At 41.0% G+C, this 23,234-nt stretch overlaps 2 protein-coding genes across 3 annotated transcripts; one reads left to right on the plus strand and one right to left on the minus strand.

The window, feature by feature from the left end:
- Positions 1 to 114: 114 nt before the first annotated feature.
- LOC138971335 (transcriptional adapter 3-B-like) lies at positions 115 to 19,457 on the minus strand. Of its 2 annotated transcripts, none has more exons than XM_070344060.1 (10): positions 19,380 to 19,457; positions 15,133 to 15,288; positions 13,784 to 13,965; positions 12,866 to 13,030; positions 10,510 to 10,765; positions 9,589 to 9,712; positions 8,638 to 8,741; positions 6,604 to 6,714; positions 3,476 to 3,672; positions 115 to 2,853 (listed from the first exon to the last, which is right to left on the minus strand). In XM_070344060.1, the coding sequence occupies exons 2-10, from the start codon at positions 15,242 to 15,244 to the stop codon at positions 2,713 to 2,715; spliced, it is 1,392 nt and encodes a 463-aa protein (XP_070200161.1). In that variant the 5' UTR covers positions 15,245 to 15,288; positions 19,380 to 19,457; the 3' UTR covers positions 115 to 2,712. The 2 variants fall into 2 exon arrangements, with proteins under 2 accessions (XP_070200161.1, XP_070200160.1); XM_070344059.1 differs by having other exon boundaries at positions 19,358 to 19,439.
- A 58-nt stretch (positions 19,458 to 19,515) lies between these two features.
- Positions 19,516 to 23,234, plus strand: LOC138971334 (GPI mannosyltransferase 2-like). The gene is made up of 3 exons (XM_070344058.1): positions 19,516 to 19,597; positions 20,939 to 22,138; positions 22,642 to 23,234. Exons 1-3 carry the CDS (start codon positions 19,526 to 19,528, stop codon positions 22,888 to 22,890), a joined length of 1,521 nt encoding a protein of 506 aa, XP_070200159.1. The 5' UTR covers positions 19,516 to 19,525; the 3' UTR covers positions 22,891 to 23,234.

The following is a 23,234-nucleotide window of genomic DNA, read 5'->3' on the forward strand; positions in this document are numbered from 1 at the left end:
ACAAACATTGTGATTTTTTTCCGGTTGCAGAGTAGATACACACAACTGAGACATTCATTTGCCTGACAAAAAGGCACGCATACTTAAATTAGAGACACAGAACATGTAACACTCTTTGCATATTTTAACATGTTTATTGAGTGACCAAAGACAAAACAAAAAAGATGGCGAATTCACACTGCACTTTAGTGATGTTATGCCAACAGGAAAACTGTTGTAAAACATGACAAGCTTTCAAGCCACGTATATAATATATATATACTCATCAGATCCAAATCAGTCATCTAACTCTCCTACAGACAACATATTTTCAGCATACACGCACATTCAAAGATGATTATGACAATGATGATTTTGACGAGAAGAATGCACTACTTCAATGATGATCATTATTTACAAATATCAGAGAAACAGACAAACACAAGGCCTGATACAGACCAAAAGGCAGATTCGCTTTCCATGTAAGCGTCTAATTTCACCATCATTTTTACATTTCTGTTCGATGACTAATGCTAGCGTGCAGTGGTCCAACCCTTCTTCTACGGACACTCGCACTAACGCTTTGAATCATTCACACTGGTACCGGCTCTGAGAGGACATCCTCAGTATTAGTCAAGTACACGGTATAGATCTGCAGGTCTCCCTCAAAGATACCATCCTTTCCGTGTTTACCAAACCACCACAGCTCTCTCCAGGCTTTTACATAGAGAAAACACATCCTTATACTTGGACCTACATGAACAATCTACAGCCTGGCTGGTTTCTGTAAAGAGTGGGACATTTTGGAGAATATCTTTCATAACTGACACAAGTGTCAATCCGCAAAATCAATCTATTGAAAAAATTCTACTCTCTACAAGAGTCAGTTAGGCTGTTGTTTTTTGGTATGTGTCAAAGTGGAAGGATACCCTTACCGGATGTAAACGATTGGACAGGTTGGTGGTGGTTTACAAGATGTTTTACACAAGAACGGAAGCATCTCTCATGACGAGAGTACTTTGGTTACGTTAAAGGCACACTCCTTCCTTTGAAAACATCTCAGATCTGGCCAGTCTTGTGGATGGCATTGGACAATCCCTCCACTTGGTCACATGGCACAAATAAACAGCCTAGGTTCCCTCTTTGCACAGTGGGATTTTTTGTATGAATACATTTCTTATAAAGCCATTGGTTGCTTTTTTTTTAACAAAATGAATTAATACAAAAAATACCACTGCGCACAGAGTACCAGACTGTTCATTTTTGCCATGTGACCAAATGGAGTGATGGTCTTATCCCATGTAAAAGCCTCGCCAGATCTGAGATGGTGAGCTGAACTATTTTCACAGGAAGAAGTGGGCCTTTAACAATTCACAGGGCAATTATAGAAAATGTACCTTACTTGAAGTTCTTCTCTTACCCGAAGGACCGCGATCTAGAGGTATTACTGTATCGCCAAGGGGGGCACCAAGTTAACCACAATAAGCATCACTGGGGGAATCACTCTTCTCTCTCAAATCTCAAGGGGTAAGTGGTTGCAAATACAATCCCTGCAAACAGCATCCTGCTACTCTTTCCTTCTACAAGCAGCCAGAGCATTTCAGGAACAGTGTTGTCATTTTCCCCAAGTGCACATCAGACACTATGCCATCCTTATCTACCCACTGTGCTACAACCAAGCCCAACATTGCAAAACTTGAGCGGGTAGTGTAAAGTAAACCTCGAGTTTTAGCACAGCACAGCAAAGTACAAACCTTCACTTGTTTACCTGGGCTGTTGTGCACGAGAAACTGCCCAATCGTGCGGGAATCAACCGTCGAGTCAAACTGGTTGAAATGGAGATTTGTTAGATTTCAACAAATTCAACTCTGCGGCTGGTTCCCATCTGGTTGGGTTCTTTCTCTTGCACACCAGCCCTGATTTCCAGGGAGCTGTCTGGTTTAGGAGTGAAACTGACATTCGGCTGCAACAAAGTCACCGGTGCTTGCTTTTAGACCCCTAAACGTATTCAGTGCCAAGTTTTGTCTTGCAGAATGCCTGTGGAGTTCACTGGTAATAGCTGTTATGCAAACGCTGTTTGAATGTCATTAGTGATTGCTGTAACATACCTGTAAGGCCAAAAAAAAAAATAGGTCTGTTTACGGTAACCCGACCGACCCTAGTTTTTTCGCGCGACCCTAGACTTTTTTTTGGCATTTGGGAAAAGAAAAAAAAAGAAAAGAAAATCTTGTTTTTTTGGCAAAATAACGTAAAAATATGGTTTTTTGGAAAAAAAAAAAAAAAAAAAAAAAAAAAAATCCCGACCTACCGACCCTATTTTTTGGGCCTATGTTACCGTAAACAGACCTTTTTTTTTTTTGGCCTAATACACAGAGAGTTCCATAGTTTCGAATGCCTGTGGAGTTTTATGGTCAAAGCTGTTTATTCACACACTGCTTTGGCAGTCACCAGTGATTGCAATAACATCCCTGTAATACACACAGAATGTCATAGTTTGGAGTGCTTGTGGAGTTCACTGGTCCTAGCTGTTTCTTCACATACAGCTTTGGCCATCACCAGCAATTGCAGCAACATTCCTCTGAATACACAGAGAGTTCCATAGTTTCGAGTGCCTGTGGAGTTCACTGGTCATAGCTCTTATTCACACACTGCTTTGGCCGGCCATCACCAGCAATTGCAGCAGCATTTCTCTAAATACACAGAGAGTTCCATAGTTTTGAGTGCCTGTGGCGGTCACTGGTCATAGCTGTCGTCCACTGCCTGATAGACTGACCACCACTCCTTCAGCACTTTCTTGACCGATTCGCGTTCCTTCTTCAGGTTGGGTTTCTTCTTCTGCCGCGCCACGTTCAGCTTGCGGTACTCCTCGTGAAGCTGGCAAGAAATAACACACCACAACGTTACAGGAGTCAGGACAGAACAAAACAACGTCAGTCAAATTCTGTGTCTAAATATTCTGATGTCTGTTTTGCTGGTCAAATGTAATGTGCAAAGTTAGATTCAACTTCTACTTGATCTAATAAACTGACATGTCACCTGTATCACATTCAGTAAGCAACCGAACACTTAACCTTCTAGCTGCCTGTGTCAGTCTTCCTTTGCTTTCCTTAGCAGGTCCTTAGGTAATATTTTCCACTTTGATCAACTGTCCCTCATCCTAACAACCTCCTTCCCCCGCACTCATCTCCTACTCTCCACGCTACCAAACATTTGTTTGAGAAAAGCGCACTTTCCTGTGCAGCGCTATACGCTACTGCGCTGTACTCACTTTCTGTACTTGAAGGTGTCATTGCGGCCGCGGGGTGTGTAATTGACAAAGCTATTGAGTATTGTCTAAGTGAAAAAATGCGGTGCGTTCAATTTCATTCTGTGAGTTCGATAGATTGACTAAATGTATTACTTATGCTTCACGTGACTTGTTTAAGATTCTATCACTTTAATAACCTAGATAGTGTATGGTCTTCAAAAGGGGGTTCCACTCAATACAGCAACATACCTTTGCATCACACTCCTCAAACTTTTTCCAGGGCTGTTGCCGGGCTTGCTGGTCCTTGGCATTCTTGAGCAGGTCCTTGAGGTGGCGGATCTTCCACTGGATCAAGGGCTTGAGGTTGGCCTGGGCCTGCTTCAGCTCCGTCAGGACCTCGTCGTTGGGGTCATCCTCCACCTCATCATCCTCAGGCTCCAAGATGCCTGTAGCATAAAGTGTTTGATAAATTGTTTTATTCTCTTCTTCTTTGTTCATGGGCTGAAACTCCCACGTTCACTCATGTTCTTGCACAAGTGGATTTTTACGTTTATGATGGTTTTTACCCCGCCATTCTAGCAGCATACGCAGATTTCGGGGGAGATAAATTGTTTTGATTTCAGTAGCTGTCTACTATGAGAAGTGAACTCCTGTACTTTCGGTGCAACTTTTATTTTCCCTGAACTTTGACCCCTGCACCCTATTGGCTGACTGAAGAAGAATACACATGTACCCACATTGCCAACAAAAAAAACACGAAAAAAAAAAAAAATTAAAATTAAAAAAAATTAAAAAATAAATAAACCAACTGTAGTGATACATGCACTTCATGTACTACCATAACCATGGCAAATTTTCCTGGGCCCATCCCTTTCAGACATCATTGACCTGGGATCAGAATTTCAGTCAAACAAAGGCAGGCAGCTGGTTTCAGCTGAAAATATCAGTCATTGACCATATCAGTCATTGACCCAGGGTCACAAGGCCAGTGTCTCTTTAAGGGGAGGTGGGCCAGTGCACCACCTTTTTTTTAATTTTGAATGTTTTATTGTGTCTGAATGTTATTTTATGAAAGAAATGAACAAATGATGACAAAGAATAGTCACTTTTTGTATTTTCGGTTGCTGGTTTTTGTTTTACGTGACAAAAACAGTCAAAATACAGACAAAAGTGGAGTACAGGAGATACACGGATTTTCATCAGATGTGATTGTCACACTTCTAATTATTGTTTTATTTTATCCTTCTGGGTATGCTCTAGGGGATTACGAAGCAGATCTTGTTTATTATATTTATATTTGGAGTTAGGAACACTTCTTTGTTACAACTGTCAAACTTTAGGGTAACGCTTGCGAAATTATTTTTTGAAATAATCTGGATATGACTATAATAAAATTTCAGCAAAATCCCTTCGTAATCCCCCAGAATGTTGTATTCTGCACAAACTACAAAAGAAAATATTGCTGTAGCTAAATTACAGCCAGAGAAATCGCGTAACCCAAGACGTAACCGTAGGCAAAATGGCTGAACTGAGAAAAACGACATTGAAGATTGAACACCACAGAAACACTATTGAAACAGACACACAAGGACAAAACTGTGTTATGAATGAACAGCTTAGTTTATTTGAATTGCAAACTACTTAGCCTTTAGCACGCCAGCAGAGAATTTATGCGTCCATCCCTTCTTTCCCTCTGTCAACCAGCATGGGGATACTGCCCCAGCGCTAAACGTGCATCAATGACCCGATTCTCGTTTGTATTTGCATGCGAGAATAACGGTATTTTTAACGGTAACTTACTTGAGCCAGAACGAGACTTATTTCCTTCTGTTATCTCGTCGATTTGTTGGTTTCCTCGAAGTTTTCTGCTTTTGTTTTTACATCGATACAGTACTTTGGTGCTTCGACAAGCAAGATGGAGGATGATGAGTTTGAAACTTTCGTTTGATTGTTTTTTGACAACAAATCGTACGTGGAATCTGAACGATTTACTGAGGAAGCTCTTCGCAATGAACTGTGTATCGCGGTGAAGAAAATGACACAGTTCGTCAAGACAGTGACGGAATTTACGAAAGTGCAGATTGATACAAACAGTTGCTGATCCAGTTTCGTTCGGGAAATGGCAGGCCCAGCAAACATTACCGATAATCTGACTGATGTTGGATACTTTCTCCTGTTTTTGTTTTTTTTGCGTAGCAAATGCTCAACTTGCTTGTCGAGGAGATACTGCACAGAAACTGACTCAAATTCAGCGCAAAGCAAGCCAGTGCCGAGACGTAAAAAGTGTGCTGCATGGCGTGTTCGGAAATGGCGACCTGTGGATCTGCGTGGAGATCAAAGCTTTCCTCTGTATCGGAAACACCGACAGAATCCAAACTTTGGCCTAGTACCAGCGGAACTACTTGTTGTTGCTAACCGAACTAATAAAGACATTGTCCTCTTTCTTATTTCGAGCCATTGTTATCGTATCAAAGGTTGTTTCTCAAGGAAAAATTCGCTTTCGGTTATCACCGATCGTTTGATGTGTAACCAGGATGATGTAAAACCGAGTGAACTTCGGGTGTTCCCGTCATGGCCGAGAGTCTCTTCGGTAGTTTCCGTATGCAAAATTCGTAAGCTGAGCATGCGCACTCGCAAAGTAAACTGGTTCCCGATTTCGGTTTATGAAACGAACCAATGGATGTCGAGTACCTTCCAAATAAGGATATTTCCGTTCGATTACGATTGCTGCCTTTGCAACGGACAAGTGGCTGAGTGAATGGAACATTCATCAAAACACTGATGTCATGTTATAGGTCAAGAGCTGCTGCGCAGTTTCGTATGTCGTGAATGCACTGTTTTGCTGAGGACAAAGCCGTAACTAGCCTTTGAAATGAGACAATTTTTGGCGGGGGAATATCGACTACAGAAGACAATCAATGCCACACATGTTCACATTTTGTCTTTATTGACAGATAAATAGGACACTTTTGACAAAAACACCGACACACATGGATGATAGGTATGTTATGGAAACATAATCTGCTAAAATACCCAAAACAGTGTTTTGAACGATTTGGTCAATTTTGCACTGGCCCACCTGCCCTTAATTACAAGGACATGCAGTTGTTAAGTACAGTTGCTTTGATCTGACCGTACACCCAAGAACAAAAGTATTTCCACTCTGTGGTTCCTTTGGCTTGTGCCCAATACACCAGAAGCACCTATTATAGTACATGTATTATGTGGATTTGTCTAAATTTTACCTTTAAAGTGAAGGTTGCGCCTTTTACAAGGAAGCGTCTTATAGCCCAGAAAACATGGTAGAACTTTGGACAAAAAACCCACCATCACAGAGAGAAGTAAACAAAAAGTCAGCAAAATGACTCTAACGATACCTTGTTCTTCTAATTCACGCTGTATCCTTCTCTCCAGAGCAGCAGGGTTCCCAATGTTGAGCTGTTTGGCCAGCATTCGTGGTGAAATAGCAGAGGCTTCTTCTACATTCTCTGCAAACAGTCACACTAAAATGAGTAAAGGCATACCATGGAACCCCCTTTTAAAGACCCTGTTTTCTGAGATTTTCTGTTCATAAACTCGTTTCAAGGCTCCCTCCTTTTTAAGACCTGATTTTTAGAAGCCTTCAAAGGGGGGTTCCATTGTATTTATTTTAACACTAACACAAAGGCAGCTTTCCTCCTCACCACTATAACCCCCCCCCCCTCCCCACACAAACACAGACCTGTGCACACTCAAAACGCTCATCAGTAGTAAACAAACTAAATTTCAGTAGTTTTTAAAAATGTTTCAGTAGTAAGCTGTAACGACAGTTCAAGACACTTCTTCTTCTTCTTCTGCGTTCGATGTTGGTGGCCGTGCTAGATCCTCAGACCAGTGGCTGCCAGGAAGTCCGCAGTCTTGCGCAGTTCGTCGGCAGGACCCCAGAGTTTGGCTCCAACACTGGTCTCTTCTTGCCAGAACTTCTGGCGTATTGTCTCTAGATGGGGGCAGTTCTGGAGAATGTGCTCCGGAGTTTGCTCTTCCGAGCCACATTCACAGTGTGCGTCATCCGCAAGGCCCAGTCTCTTGAGGTGTTTCTTCAGTCCACAGTGCCCTGTCCTTAGACGGAAAATGGTGGTTTGGCTTCTCCGGTCTAGTTTGTTGATGGGGTCTTCCTGTGGGTTGTAGTCTCCGTTTCTCTTTTTCCAGTTTTCTTTCTTCTTCCGTTGTAGAAGAGTCTTGGCTTCTTTGTACGAGGTGGAGTTGTGTGGTTGGGGAAGTCTCGCACCTCCTTTTGCCAGCCTGTCCGCTTCTTCATTCCCGGCAATGCCGACATGAGCCGGTATCCACTGGAGCACCACCTTGTTGTGTTGAGACAGGGTGCTGAGGCAGTTGTCGAGTTGCCTGGTGGGGAGGTCAGTGGGGCCAGACAGAAGGGACTGGAGGGCGGACAGGGAGTCAGTGAGGAGGACGATGTTTTGCCGACTGCGGTCTTCCCCTGCTGCGTGCTCTGCTGCAGTGATGAGGGCGTGGAGCTCGGCCCTGTAGTTCGAGCTCAGGTCACCAGCTGGGACGGAGAGGGAGGTGGTGGTCCCGTTTGGGCGACGGATGTAGACGCCACTGCCTCCATTCCTTACGGCGTTCTCTGAGAAGCCGTCTGTGTAGACGTGAGTCCAGGTGCAATGTGGGTAGCGATCCTGAATCATCTCCATGGCGAGGGCCTTCTGGACATGTGGTGACTGTTCGCCCTTTGCTGTCAGTCCTGGTACATCTGTTAGTTCAAGACACAATTCTGCTCACAAAGCTTCGAACCAGACACATGGTGGAAAACATCATTGGCACCACCATGGGCCACGCTGGTGTGATTCACGCGTCTTACAAAAAGCGTATTGGTCTCCGTTGCTGGATTTTACGATCTCCAGGTTGTCTTGAGAATAACTGGACTTCCAGCACTGTTGTGCCGTTTTCTTCTTCTTTGGTGACAGAGCTGGTGTCTCCTCTTCACTATCTGAATCTCGCACTCTTTTTTTCTTTTCCATGTTTCACTTCAATCACAAGTTGCCACGCAGACGCTGGACGAACTAGGTCTAAGAACAAAGACTCAATGCTGAGAACACGCACGCTTCCAGTAAATCGGAAAACGTCTTTTCAGCGCAACGGCCAACTAATTGGTCAAAACATCTTAAAACAGTTGGGTTTTTTTTAGTAAAACATTGGAATTTCAGAATTTTAATTAAAAATCCGTAGCACCGTACTCTGCATATAAAAATCGGAGAAATTACGGAGAAACCGTAGATGTGCACAGGTCTGCACACACACACATACTTACTGCCTTCTTGAAGGACCAAGCACAAGAGGACATTTCAGTCACAGAGACAGAGCAGAAAGACAGATTGTCATCCAAGAAAAGCAAAAAGATCACATTTCCTTACCACCAAAGTCGGTGATAATGTCATCCATTGGTGTCATAATGTTTTCTTCCAACAGTGCCGACACAATGCGCTGGGTGAGAGGTCCATATGGGGAGTCCTCCATGCTGGACAAAAATCAACAAATTGTAACTCATCTCTCATTTCATAAAGACATTATTTGTTTTATTAGCTTGTTTTTATTTGTTTGTTATTGCAATGAAGATTTGAAAATTGTGATTGAGATGGAACTTCAAGATAATTTTCTTTAAAGGGTAAATAAAACATTGTTCAAGTTAACATTAGTGATAACCCACATAACTGAATCAACTAAAATGAAAAGCACTAACAAGCAACCTTCCAAAATACTCAAAAAAATCTGTTTGTCAACTCTTTGGTTGAAACAATAGGATCACACAGCAGACAAATCTTAGAATACTGTTGAAATAAGAAATTGAAACCCACTCCCAATGTTAAAGTGGAAAAGTTATAAATGGAGACTCTACAAAACAGAGTTGTGTCCTCAAACAATGCCGACCTTGGTTTTATTAGGCAAAAAAAAAAAAAAGTCTGTTTACGGTAACATAGGCCAAAAAAATAGGGTCGGTAGGTCGGGATTTTTTTCTTTTTTTTGTCCCCCCAAATGCCAAAAAAAAGTCTAGGGTTGCGCAAAAAAAATAGGGTCGGTCGGGTTACCGTAAACAGACCTATTTTTTTTTTTTTGCCTTAGGATTCACCATCATGATGAAGAACCATATTCGGGTGATAAGTGTGTTTAACCAAGGTACGGTGGAACTCTCATAAGAACCCTTGATTCAGACACCCCCCCCCCCCCCCAAAGACCTTGCTTTTTCAGTTTATTATGCCTGTAAATTTAACCCCGTTTTAAGACCCCTTCCCTTCAAGTTCAAGACTCCTTCATTTGGCATAAATAAATTAAAACACTTCACAAGAAACTGTAACTAAACAACATACCTGTTTTCTGCTTTCTTAAGCAAAGAAGATGCATCAGTGGTACCATTAGTGCCGTTGGTGGTGGCAGTGGAGTTGGTGTGATTGGAGTGGTTGGTATGTCGCCGTTTGTCATTCACTTTGTTTCCTGAACACAAAACATACCAGTCAGAACATGAGTTTTACCTTCCTTCAGGGATGGAAGTTCAGAATGATCAAACTCAGCAACATTTAAATTTGATGTTGTTATGATACTTATATTTTCCCATTTTCTCAAAAAATTTTCCCTTTTTGAATTTGTCAAAATACAAGAAATCTGTCAGGAAACAAGCCTTCAAATCAGGAATTCCTGTTTCATCGAAAAGGCATGTGGCCACAGTTAATTATTTGTTAAGCGTGTAAGCTTTTAACGCAAAAAGGTTGTCACAGTTCATGGTCAGGTTCCTGTTGTAGCACATGCATCACACCTTTTATGCCCTAGCATATTTTGTGCCGAATTTCATAGGACTTTGAAAACAACCCCCTTTCCTTAATAAGCATAATCTTTCCACATGTCTGGCATGGTGGAATTGTAATGTCTGTGCAAAATGTTTCTAGAGCAACACTCAAAGTCCTTTTGTGAATTCTAACAAAAGGGCAGGTTTCAATTAAATTTTAGCAAATTTTAGAAGACTGTAAACATTTTCTTGACCGGTTCGGATTTTTATTTCTTGAGTATAAGTTCCCTCAATTTGTACAACAGAGTTGAGGCAGTATAGCATAATTTTGAGACAAATATGCATGCAAATTAACTTCTTCTTCTTTGTTCATGGGCTTAGGCTCCCACGTTCACTCATGTTTTTTAGCACGAGTGGATTTTTACGTGTATGACCGTTTTTACCCCGCCATTCAGGCAGCATACGCCGATTTCGGGGGAGCAAATTAACTTAACCATCTCCTGCATACCATCTGTCATTTCTTCCAGCAGATCTTCTTCTGCCCACACTTCTCGGTAATGACGTCCCAATGGAGGAATCTTTAAGTACAAAGACTCTTCATCTTCCAACTTTCGAATCTGTTCCTCAAGATATTTTATGTCCTCCTCCGTGACTGGTCGAGAGTAGGCTTCCATGGCCTGCCAGAACCTATCAACACACTCGTTCTTCACCACTCTTGGCAGTTCTGCTGGCGAGTGAACCGAATCTCCATCATGGCCTTTGACCTGAAAAAGTCAAGGTAAGACAATCAGCAAATAAAGGGGAATCAACAGGTTCACTTAACACTTTAGAATTTTTCTTGTCGTATTTTCTTTTAACTGCTGTACTGATCGTATCCTACACAATCATGCGTACAAAATACGGCAAAATCGTATGGGTTCCCAGGTCTGTAAGACATAAACATATTAAACTGGATCAGTAAAGTTTGAGAGAGAGATTGATTGAGAGAGAGAGAGAGAGAGAGAGAGAGAGAGAGAGAGAGAGAGAGAGAGAGAGAGAGAGAGAGACAGACAGACAGACAGACAGACAGACAGAGAGAGTGAGTGAGGACACACACACACACACATATATGTATAGGTTACAACACGAGTGGTTTTTTATATGGCTTGTATTTCAGTCAAGACCCAGCGGATGAATATCATCGGGAGACACGAGCCTCTGGCGAGTGGCTCTCGATTGATATTCCCGCTGGGTCTTGACTGAAATACAAGCCATATAAAAAACCACGAGTGTTGTAATCTGTATATCCCATTCTACCATCAAACACAAAGTGTAGACTACTAGCGGCACTGTTGCGATCTGTGGAGAGTGAAACAGTGGTGCCAGCGAGACTTGGCCCTTTTGCAACCTTAAACTAAGTGACCGTCACTGAAAAAAATAAAACGAATGAGTGCATCGATAAGTACGCGGTAACACTACTTTCAGACCATTTAAAAGCTTTAAGTAAAGGTTCATAAGTTGCAAGAAAGTAATGAAGTCGTATAGAAATCAATTTAGTTGAAGCGCACAATTCTTTTGTTTTGCGTTTCAGGTCGGCAGAACGGGCGAAACCGGGTTGGCACCCATTTGGCTTACTCGATTCAGAATCGATTCCACGTTGTTTTTCTCGAACGTATTATTATACAATCAGGCTTATTGACAGAGAAGCAAATTTTAGGGAAGAAATATGTAGGTTTAGATTTAACCATTTGCTCCCTATTTGAAATGTATCTACGTGATAAACTGTTTTGCGAGTGTGTTTGCATGGATGAACCTAAACTGGTATGGGTGTGAGGAAAACGGGACCAAGTTGGTGAAGTCGCGAATTGCTGACACCAAGTCTGTCACCGCCGATTGATTGCATTTTGAAGGAATATGACTGTATTACGGAAAAATGCACACATGTTAAGTTCTTGGATGCCTTCATCGCCAATGTGGACTTACTGCAGAGCCAGGCAAAAGAGTAGACTTGCTCGCAAAATACGTGAAACAGCCGATGTTTGATACGAAGCGAAGCCACCCCAAACCATGCAGTAAGGACGCTTCTCGGTCCCGCTACGCATGACACCAGACCAGTGTTGTTGCTTTGAGTTTGACTAACAAACTCGAAACTGTCATTTAAAACATGAGCCAAATGTGTATTGATTGTGTGATTAGTCTATGTTACAGGGCTTCTATTATCTGTGCTCCCTAGCTTCTGTCAGTTCCCACACCGACACTGCTGACAGACCTCTGTGACAGACTCTCACAAACAGTCGTCTGCTTCGATGCAAGGGAGGGTACTCGTTTTTTTGTTTTGGTTTGTAGCCATGGGCATTGTGATAGTGTTCGACTGTTCAAACTAGTGTTATGCACGGGTTAATAAAACTGCGGATAGAACTCTTTAGCAGCAAAGCAATTAAGAGTGTATTACAATCTATTTGTTTGGCGCAAGGTCAAAGGTCGGGAGGAAAGTAGTTCTTTGCCCAAATCGGAATCTGCACTATCATATATTTTTTGGAGTCCATGATGTATTTATTGAGCTATAAAAATACAACATATATACCCATACTAAAGTAACAGAGACAAAGAAGGGAGGTCATGGGATACCTCCCTTCTTTGTCTCTGTTACTTCTGAGAGCACGTATTGAAATATCTCATCGACCAGATTTTGTCCGGGGTGTATCTGAATATGGACACCAAATTTGAAGCAGATCCATCGAGAACTTTGGCCGTGCATGGCGAATACACACATACACAGACAGACAGACAGACAGACAGACACACAAACACAAGTCGTATATATATATAGATATATATACAAACAGGTGAACAAAAAAACACCTTTCAAATTTTAAGAAGCCCACCTGAGGAATTTTAGTCTTTGCACGAGCAACAGGGGAGGAAACTGTGGCCGGAGGTGCTGCTGATTTCCCACTGCTGTCCTTGAACTTTTTGGTCGGTCTGTCATCTGGAGTGGACGCAGCAAACTTTCCACGCTTTGCCGAGTTTGATGAAGGTGGTTCTACTTGCTGAAAAATAGCAAGTTAATCGTTTATAGCATTTGGCTATAAAGTACAATCACAAAATCCAAGAATCTTAATCTCTTATTATTAAAGAGAATGGGGGGGAAATGTGTGCTGCATAGTAGCAAGTAAATGGTATTAAGTAAGTGTCTGGCCATAACATAGAATCACAAAATGAAGAAATAGAATGCCAGAAGATAGTTGAAAGAATATTATTTATTTTAATTTTCCTGGTAATAATAAAAGATATGTGTTAAACATGGGTCTCTGCCGTAAGTTCCATGCATTTTTTTAATTTCAGGAACTTTTATTTTCCTGGGAAACAAAGCCTACTTTTACACGTCACCATTATCAAGATCTACAGGCAGAATTCATTACTTATTCAACTTTTTGTCGAAATCATTGTCAAAAATAAAATCAAACTTTTAGCTGAAATCACTGTCAAAGTCACCATTATTTTTTTATCTCGAACAAATGTCATCAGTTGTTAGTATTTATGTTTGTGCTTTTTCTATCACTAAGTGATTCCAAATGAAGTCATAAATCATGTAGAATGGTTTTATTCGGATATTTTAGACGTACAATAACACATTGTCCTAGTGAAGTTGACTTGCTGGAAGTGGAAATGTAGAGTTCCTCCAAAATGTTAGCACACTTTAGATACCTCAACTCCCTGTAACTGTGTAAGTTGTTACAACGCTACCACTAACATTTTCCTTTTCAATCTTATAACTTATAAGGAAAGAAAAATATACTGACCACTTTGCCTTTTATCAGTGGCGTCTTGATGTCTTTCTTGTCCTGCCAGTTCTGTAGGATCTGAATTTCAGATTCCAATAACTTCAAACGGCGACCAACCGATGCAAGCAACAACTCCAAATCCGTCTGAAGTGGGTCCAGCTCCTCAATGCTGATTGACTCTGTCGTTGGGCGGCCAAGCACTAAAACATTTGTAAGCGTTGTGTCTTGAATTATGGGCAGGATGTATACCCAAAAAAAATCAGGTAATCTGTGTTTAACTGATGTTAAATAATAGACTTGAAGTCATCATAGCAATTTGGCATGAGTCAAAAAAGTTATGACAGCAATCTCCTAGTAAAATCTTGTTAAGGCTTGTATTAAAACACACACTTCAAACAAATGACTATCAGTATCACTTGACCACCGAATGATACTTGAACTTGAAGAAACAGAAATAAACCTTCAGACTGTTCGCAACAGAGCAAATCGTAGTTGGAACTCTGACTTTGGTTTTGGATGAGATTGGCAAGAAAAATGCCTATCTCACTTTTTCAGATGGGCAACTACCCGAAGACAGACCAATTACTGAATTAGGCTGTTTTTATATCTCCTGCTTGCCCTTTTTAGATGCTATGTGATTGAAAGCGACAGAATGGACTCGATCTCTCCTGCAAAACTGCCTAACTTATGAGTTATGCAATTATGTTATGATCAGGACGGTAACTTATATTACATAGCCTGCTGATCAAAAAACAAAAATAATTATATAAAAAGAGGAACTAAACAAAGAAGACCACTGCATTTACAGACCTAAAAAAAAAAAACAGTGCATGCTTTTACACCTACCACTACAAGTGCTGTAAATGTATGCATACTGCTGAAAGCATGAATGGTGCTCATTCAAAAAATCAAAGCTGAACTTGAAGTTGAAGGATGAATTCTTGTCAATGATTCATGTAAATCTTTACATGTCTGAAGTATCTTATGCAAATTCTATTTCAGAAAGAACAGTTTTTAATGTGTTGCAGTCTTACTGCAGTCTTACTCCAGAGCTGCTAAACGTCTGACTCTGAGAGGCGCACGCACACACACCCACACACAATTAGGCACAAAAAAAAAAGGTCTGATTACGGTAACATAGGCCAAAAAAATAGGGTCGGTAGGTCGGGATTTTTTTTTTTTCTCCAAAAAACCATATTTTTACGTTATTTTGGTTTTTTTTTCCTTCCCCCAAATGCCAAAAAAAAGTCTAGGGTCGCGCGAAAAAAATAGGGTCGGTCGGGTTACCGTAAACAGACTATTTTTTTTTTTGGCCTTACATAATTTACAACTAATTTTCACCCAGTCAGATTTGTAGGTGTACACACCAGCAGTGTAGCGTTTGCACTCCTCCTCATGGTTGACTATGGTCAGGTCTGGAAACTGTAAGGGGCAGTCCTTTTCCTGTGGTTGCTGTGCTGCCTTCCCTTTTCCCTTCATTTTGGCTCGTTGAACATCACTCGACCACCTCTCAATCTCATCACCTGCAACACGAAGTGAACAGACATTGCAACCTAAAACAAGTCGCGTAAGGCGAAAATATAACATTTAGTCAAGCTGTCGAACTCACAGAATGAAACTGAACGCAATGCAATTTTTCAGCAAGACCGTATACTCGTAGCATCGTCAGTCCACCGCTCATGGCAAAGGCAGTGAAATTGACAAGAAGGTGTGCACGTTAAAGATCCCACGATTGACAAAAGGGTCTTTCCTGGCAAAATTGTATAGGCATAGATAAAAATGTCCATCAAATACCCGTGGGACTTGGAATAAAGTAAAAAAATTCCATCTCACACGGCATTAAGTCTCAGGAAACATGAATACACGCATGCAGGAAAAAAAAAAATATGGGTAGCGCCGTATGTATGGCAGCTCGCTTTCCCCGGGGAGAAAGCAGCTCGAATTTCCATGAAGGTAACCTCACTGGACTGTAAATCTTATCCAATCCAATCCAATCCAATCCAAGAGCGGGGTAGTAGTTGCGCTGAGGATAGCACGCTTTTCTGTACCTCTCTTCGTTTTAACTTTCTGAGCGTGTTTTTAATCCAAACATATCATATCTATATGTTTTTGGAATCAGGAACCGACAAGGAATAAGATGAAAGTGTTTTTAAATTGATTTGGAAAATTTAATTTTGATCATAATTTTTATATTCTTAAAGGCACAGTAAGCCTCCCGTAAACCATCACAGATACTGTCAGGCTTTTACACACAGTACAAACACCCTTTCATTTAAACACTCACCGATTGAGAACATCCTAGGTGCCCTCCGTAAAGAGCGAACAATTTTCAAAGAATTTATTTTTGCGTGGTTTATCTTACCCCTGAGCCATCGTGAACCCGTGTGATCCAGTTTCCCTTTTTCACAATGTAGTCGTCAGTTAGTCATTTGAATGCGACTCGATGTGAGCTTATCTACAATAGCACGTTTTTATGCACGAAACAAACGGCTGTGGTTCACAAGAACTCTAGCGATGGCTTTTCACTGTTGAGAGGAACGGCGATGTGCCGCATAAACCGTCGTCTGCTACGACCCTTGCGTGACCCTGCTTCCGGGCTTTTCTTTTTTCAAACTTTCACAACTTCGAATTGCACTGATCTTGTCTTGATGAAAAAAGAATTCTTTTATGATTAAAGAATGTTTGTGTAACAAGCTGTCAATTTATTATTTAGATTTTAAAAGTTAGGTCTAGCGCAAAAACGCACCACGGTCCAAAAACATTCTGATAATCATCGATCCACGGCTATCGCCAGTTTAAGGGAAGTAACTCATTTTTGACCTGAGTTCAGGATGGGTCCAAAAAGTGTTTGAGACAATCTGCAAAATTAATTCTTTAAAAATTGCTCGCTCTTTACGTAGGGCACCTAGGATGTTCCCGTTTGGTGAGCGTTCAAATGGAAGGGTGTTTGTACTGTGTGTAAAAGCCTGACAGTATCTGTGATGGTTTACGGGAGGCTTACTGTCCGGGCGTGATTTCCGGGATATTCATAACAGCCGTCAAGCACCAAAACGAGGCGCCATTGTTGTAAAGGGCCAAGTCCACGAAAATAAATTCTTTGAAAATTTCTCACGCTCGACAGAAAGCAGCCAGGATGTTCCCGTTCGGTGAGCGTTTAAATGGAAGTATGCTTGTACTGTATGTAGACGCTTGGGGAGCTCTGTGATGGTTTACGGGAGGCTTACTGTGTCTTTAATTTTCAGAGCTTGTTTTTAATCCAAATATAACATATTTATATGTTTTTGGAATCAGAAAATGATGAAGAATAAGATGAACGTAAATTTGGATCGTTTTATAAAAATTTTTTTTTTTTTTACAATTTTCAGATTTTTAATGACCAAAGTCATTAACTAATTTTTAAGCCACCAAGCTGAAATGCAATACCGAAGTCCGGCCTTCGTCGAAGATTGCTTGGCCAAAATTTCAATCTATTTGATTGAAAAATGAGGGTGTGACAGTGCCGCCTCAACTTTTACAAAAAGCCGGATATGACGTCATCAAAAGTATTTATCGAAAAAAAGAAAAAAACGTCCGGGGATATCATACCCAGGAACTCTCATGTCAAATTTCATAAAGATCGGTCCAGTAGTTTGGTCTGAATCGCTCTACACACACACACACACAGACACACACACAGACACACACACACACACTCACACACACACACACCACGACCCTCGTCTCGATTCCCCCTCTATGTTAAAACATTTAGTCAAAACTTGACTAAATGTAAAAAAGAGTAAAGCCAGGTACAAACATGATTAATATTGATTGACCAGTAAAAATGTACTGTGCATTGCAAGAAAGACCCCCCCAAAACACTACGTTCATTTGTGTGCCGAAAGTACAATTGAACCCCGTTTTTATACCTCTTTTTCTTCTTCTTCCTCCCAATAATGAACTCGATCCTTTTAGACGTTATAAGTTCAGCGAGAGGAGTTTTAAGTAAGGCTGGTTAAAATGGGACCTAACACAATCTGAGAAAGTCAGGTCTTAAAAGAGAGGTAGTCTTAAAATGGAGGTACATTTACAGAGGTTATGAACAGAAAATCTAAGAAAACAAGGTCCTATTCCTAAAGGCGAACATCGGTAGGAATTTTTCTCCTGGAGAGACCTCCACTTCTTGCCCCCTGCGTTATCAGAGACTCGGACAGATGATACCTAAACAATCTGTTGTGGCCCACCGAAACTGGGCCGTGGCAGCTAATTGAATAAGAATGGTGCGTCTTGACACTGGCTTTCCCCCTTTCTTTTTACTTTTCGTCCGAGCAAAGTGCTGCTTACTTGAAAATGTGGAGGCACTTCCTGTATGTTTCTGTAAAATGTTGACTATGTTCATGGTTACTGTACTTATATGGACAGTTTGTTCCTTACGACACATTTTTCCCAATGCTAAACTGAGACGGTTATTAGTTATACATAAATAAATGACAAGAATGTTTCTTTTCACAAAATAAGACACAACATCAAAAATGAATACAGATTTGATCTGCAAGGAGGAAATATCAAACCAACCCACACCCTAAACAGCCCCGAAAGCAGCTCATGACAAACTTTTGGTACACACTTTACAAAATAATACTCTAATTTCTAACCAGCTGCATTACACGCTGCCAACAGAGAGAGAAAAAGGAAGGGAGAGACATAGTAATCTCCCCTTTCTCTTTCTCAGGACGGTTGTTAGCTCCCCCTTTCTCAGGACGGTGTGTGTCTGGTACCAGCGAAATGTTTATGTATCAATCGACCAAGCCCTGATACAACCGGTTCAAGTTTAGGTCTCTCCAAAAGAAAAATTCCTGCCGATGTTCGCCTTTAATAGACCTTTTCGGTATCTGAGCAACTCTCGCGAGACACGTTCTTTGTTACGCTTTGAACGTCGGGAGAACTTCGAACCTCGGCTTTCGCAGCTCGCGCGAGATCGCTGTACCACATGCTTTACTATGCTCTGAAGTTTGCGAGAGCTTACGAGAGCTTGGAATACCGATAGGGTCTATAGGGGGGATGTCTTAACGTTAAACAAGTTAAAGTTAGCACTGTCACGACTGTGACTGAAAAGGCATGAATGATTCTACAATCATTGAAATAACAAATCCTGGAGCTCAAACAATAATATTCTGTCATTTGTAAAGATGGTCTCTGGAAAGCTGTATGCTTTTATATTTTTGAAAATTCCAAGTGCCTGTGATTCTTGTGAAGAGGTGACAATGTATTATACAATTTGCAATGTTGCATTGTGTATTCAGTGATATTCACCCAACAGAAGGTTATGAAGGATGCAAAGATCAGCAAAGAGTAATCCGCACATTAAAACCTTGTTTATTATTGAACTTGCACTTGAAGAGATACTCTTTGTCTTAAAATAGAAACCACCAGTCTTTGTTTACAAACAACTGCCCGTGTAAGAAAAGCATGACATAAAACTTGTGGAAATAAGACAGAAGTTTTCAACAAGATTAGTTCTTCTCCGAAGTTTTCGGAACGTAAAATACACATATCACAAAAGTGCAATAGCTAGTGTGCTGAAAAGAATCACTACTGCTTAGTAAAACGGACCTGGAAAACTGGAATTCCTTACAATTTGACAATTTTGACGGAAGAAATTTCTAACACAATGCAAAGATGGTGAGAGCCGGCAGGTATTATCCAATCGAAGCTGGGGACACATATCAAAGGAGCCAATCACTGCATCTCTAACTCTCCAAAACAAACACACTTCCGGGAATGGCGTCTGGGGAATCGTGGTCCGTTGCAAGATTTGCACTTTTATCGCGTTTTTTTGTAATAGCTCTGCAGGTTAGTAATGAACATAACACACACATCAAACTAATTCCACATTCTCTTGTAAACAACTCAGTTGTTTTGTTACTTTTAGCATTCTTGACTGTACTCGACGGTATTGAAGTTATGAGAGAAATGTCGTCTGCTGTTCACCCAGCCCCTCTTCTAACTTGAGAAGTTGAGTGGAGAAATTACACTAGTACAGTGGACGCCGCTTAATAAAACCGCGGTTAATAGAGCCAGCCGCTTATAAAAGCCGATTTCAGACGGTCCGGATTTATCACTATATCTTATGTATTAGAAAAAGCCGGTTAATAAAACCAACCCGCCGCTTATTAAAGCCAGTTTTCTCAGAGAAATCACGTAGTTTGTGACTAAAACTCACATTATCTTGTTCTGATGTGGAAGACGACCAACAAACAAACACTCATAAAATCGTTCTTCTCTGCCGAGTAATGATTCGTGACGGTGACAGTGAAATTATTGATGTACCGAAGTGATCAAAGTACACGTACATGTACATAATTAAAACAAAAGTTCAACATCCTTCGTGAAGTTTTGTTTAGATTCAAACAAGTGTAAATGACGAAAGAGAAGATTTTTTTTTTTCGAAAATGACGTAATCCTGGACCGCCGGTTAATAAATCCGCCGCTTATTAAAGCCATTTTTTGTCGGTCCAGAAGTGGCTTTATTAAGCGGCGACCACTGTACATTGATTAATTGAATGGGCTGCGCGATTCTGCTTTACTCTAAGATTTTCAATAAGTAGCTACGACAAAATAACATGCATATTTAATGTCCCAAATACACACACATGTTGGGTTTCCTGTTCTTCAACCGCCCCCCTAACCCCACTAACTGACCTTAGAAAATAGGATAGGCTAGGATCCAATAATTCTTATTATTAACATTTTTTAATTTTGGGGTTGCGCTCTCTCGTTTCCGTTGCGACGATAACCTATAAAGATTTCTGCAATGTACCGATCCTGACATGTGTTGTAGCCCAAACTTGAAGGGAGTGTATACCTGAAAAAATACCTGAAACGTTTATTGTACTCCTATATATTCAAAAGACTTCACACAAAAAACGAGAAAAAAACACCCAACTCATATTGCACACACACACAGACAAACACACACACACACACACGTAGACTCTCTAAAAGGTCAGGGAAAGTCTTGGAACAATAAACAATGTGTGTGTGTGTGTGTGTGTGTGTGTGTGTGTGTGTGTGTCTTCTGTGCACATGTGTGTGTGTGTGTGTGCATGCATATTTCTGTGTCGTAACTTTCATTGATTGCAAAGGTTCTTACTTTTGACAAAAATGCACCAAACTTGTTTGAATTTGTTGCAGATTTTGTCAAATGTTCTGATCCCAGACCATGATGCTGGAGTGTTTAACCCACCTGTAACTGGCATGGAGAAATTCTCAGTGGTCGACAAAATCATCTTTTTCATCTTTGGGGGCTTTCGACGCTGGGATGCCATATACTTCTTGCACATCGCACAACACGGCTACACGTATGAGAACTGTGTAGCCTTCTTCCCCATGTATCCACTGATGGTATCAACAGTGAAAATTCTGACACCATTGTGTCCATTTATGTCAGAGTCATCTCTGTTGCTGATGTTTGCAGTAACTCTGAATGTGGTGGTATTCATTATTGCTGCTGTGGCTTTACTCCGACTTGGACAGATCGTGACTCAGGATCATCAACTTGCTTATTGCGCTGCTGTGTTATTTTGCATCAACCCAGCAAGTGTTTTTATGACAGCGCCTTACACCGAGACCCTTTTTGCGTGTCTCTCATTTGGAGGAATGATTTGCGTGCATGAGGGAAAACTGTTGGCAGGTGCTGTTTTGATTGGAGGATCCGCATTCACGAGGTCCAATGGCCTTGTTTCAATAGGTTTCATTCTGCATTACTGTGCTACGAAATACATACAAAGACTAACTTTAGTTTATGGAGCTAGACACATCAGAGGCCTGAGACTGGCGAATAAACTAGCGAATGAGACGGTCATCTATGGGGTAGGAGCGCTTTCACTGGTTGTTGTATCGACCATCCCTTTCGCTGGTCATCAGTCTTACATTTACAATCTGTTCTGCTTTCCAGAGGATCAAGGGGAGGTGAGAGCTTCAGTAGCAAGTACCATCATTGAATATGGGCAGGAGAGAGGCTATAAAGTGGTTGGGGAGAGCCATACATCTCCCTGGTGTTTTTCCCCCCTCCCTCTCTCCTACTCCTATATTCAGTCCCATCACTGGGGTGTGGGGCTTTTAGCTTATTACACCGTGAAACAAATTCCAAACTTTATTCTGGCGGCTCCAGTGGTCACGCTTAGCTTTTGCGCATGCTACAGTTATTGTTGTAAAAACCGTGAGGCCTGCAGGGTCCTGGGTTTGATGAAGACAGAGAAAACGAAAGTGGAGACGATTGGAAGTCACACCCAGGAGGAAGAGAAAAGCGGCTGGAGGAACCCTGAGCTGGTGGTGTATGTTCTGCATCTCTTCTTTCTTACTGTGTTTGGCTGCCTCTTCATGCATATTCAGGTAAGTGAAAGTACAATGTTTTAAGAGGTAAACTTAGACCTTATAAACAGAAAAAGCTGAGAAAGCAGGGTTTAAAAACAAAGTGGGGTAGAGATGTCTTTAAGGGGGAGTTCCAATATTCTAGCTGATGGGAAAATTATTTAAGACCACTGTAGTTTTGGAGCACATTCTGCCACTTTCATTACAAATTAAGAACACCTGAAACTTAGTCTGTCCAGTACAGAAGTGTTTCCATTCATCAAACTTCTCAGACTATGAATAGGCTCGCGGATTATGGTGTGTAGAAAATCTATTTTGGTGTGTGAATTTCATACCTTTCTTTTAATAGCGCCAGAACCAATTAAGACTCAATTGGAACAGGTTTCATCTCTTGACAGCAGTGTGCATCTTACGTCATGTGTGTATGTGTGCTCGTCTTTCTCGCCAGTGTCTGTGCTTAAGTGTGTCCGTCAGTGTGAGCAATTTCAGCACAACACTCAAATAGTTTTGCTTTTATTTTCCAGGTTGTAACACGTTTTCTGTGTTCTGCATCACCTGTCATCTATTGGTTTGCAGCATATCTACTCCAGCCCCCAAGTTACAGTAAATGGTCCGAGAGTCATTTTTTTGACAGTTCTGAACCCATTTTGTTATCAACTTGGTGGACACTGTATTCAAACGGTTCAGCAGCAGGCAGATGTGTGCTCATTTTCTTCATGGGATATTTTGTTGTTGGGACTGTGGCATTTTCAAATTTCTTACCATGGACATGACTTCCTGTTACATTCCCTGTGTGTATGTGAATATTACGTGAGAAAACATGTGAACAAGGACTATGAATGACTTTGTCCATTTTTTAACCTTGGACTAAGAAATGTATAGAAAATAATTTTACAAGGTTTTGTCACTGTAAAAAAAATAAACTAGTGTACTTGTGAATTACATTTTCATTTGGGATGATGTGAGGATGTAATAAAGAAGTAAATGGGATGTGTGTCAAGAAGAGTGAAAGCTTGAGAGTGTAATGAAAATTGAAATAATTGATGCCGATATGCTACCAACCGGGAGAGAAAAAGAGGGTGTAGTGAAATTTCCATGAGTGGTTCATCATTCAAAA

This window comes from Littorina saxatilis, linkage group LG7 (genome assembly GCF_037325665.1).
Source record: "Littorina saxatilis isolate snail1 linkage group LG7, US_GU_Lsax_2.0, whole genome shotgun sequence".
Lineage (NCBI taxonomy): Eukaryota > Metazoa > Mollusca > Gastropoda > Littorinimorpha > Littorinidae > Littorina > Littorina saxatilis.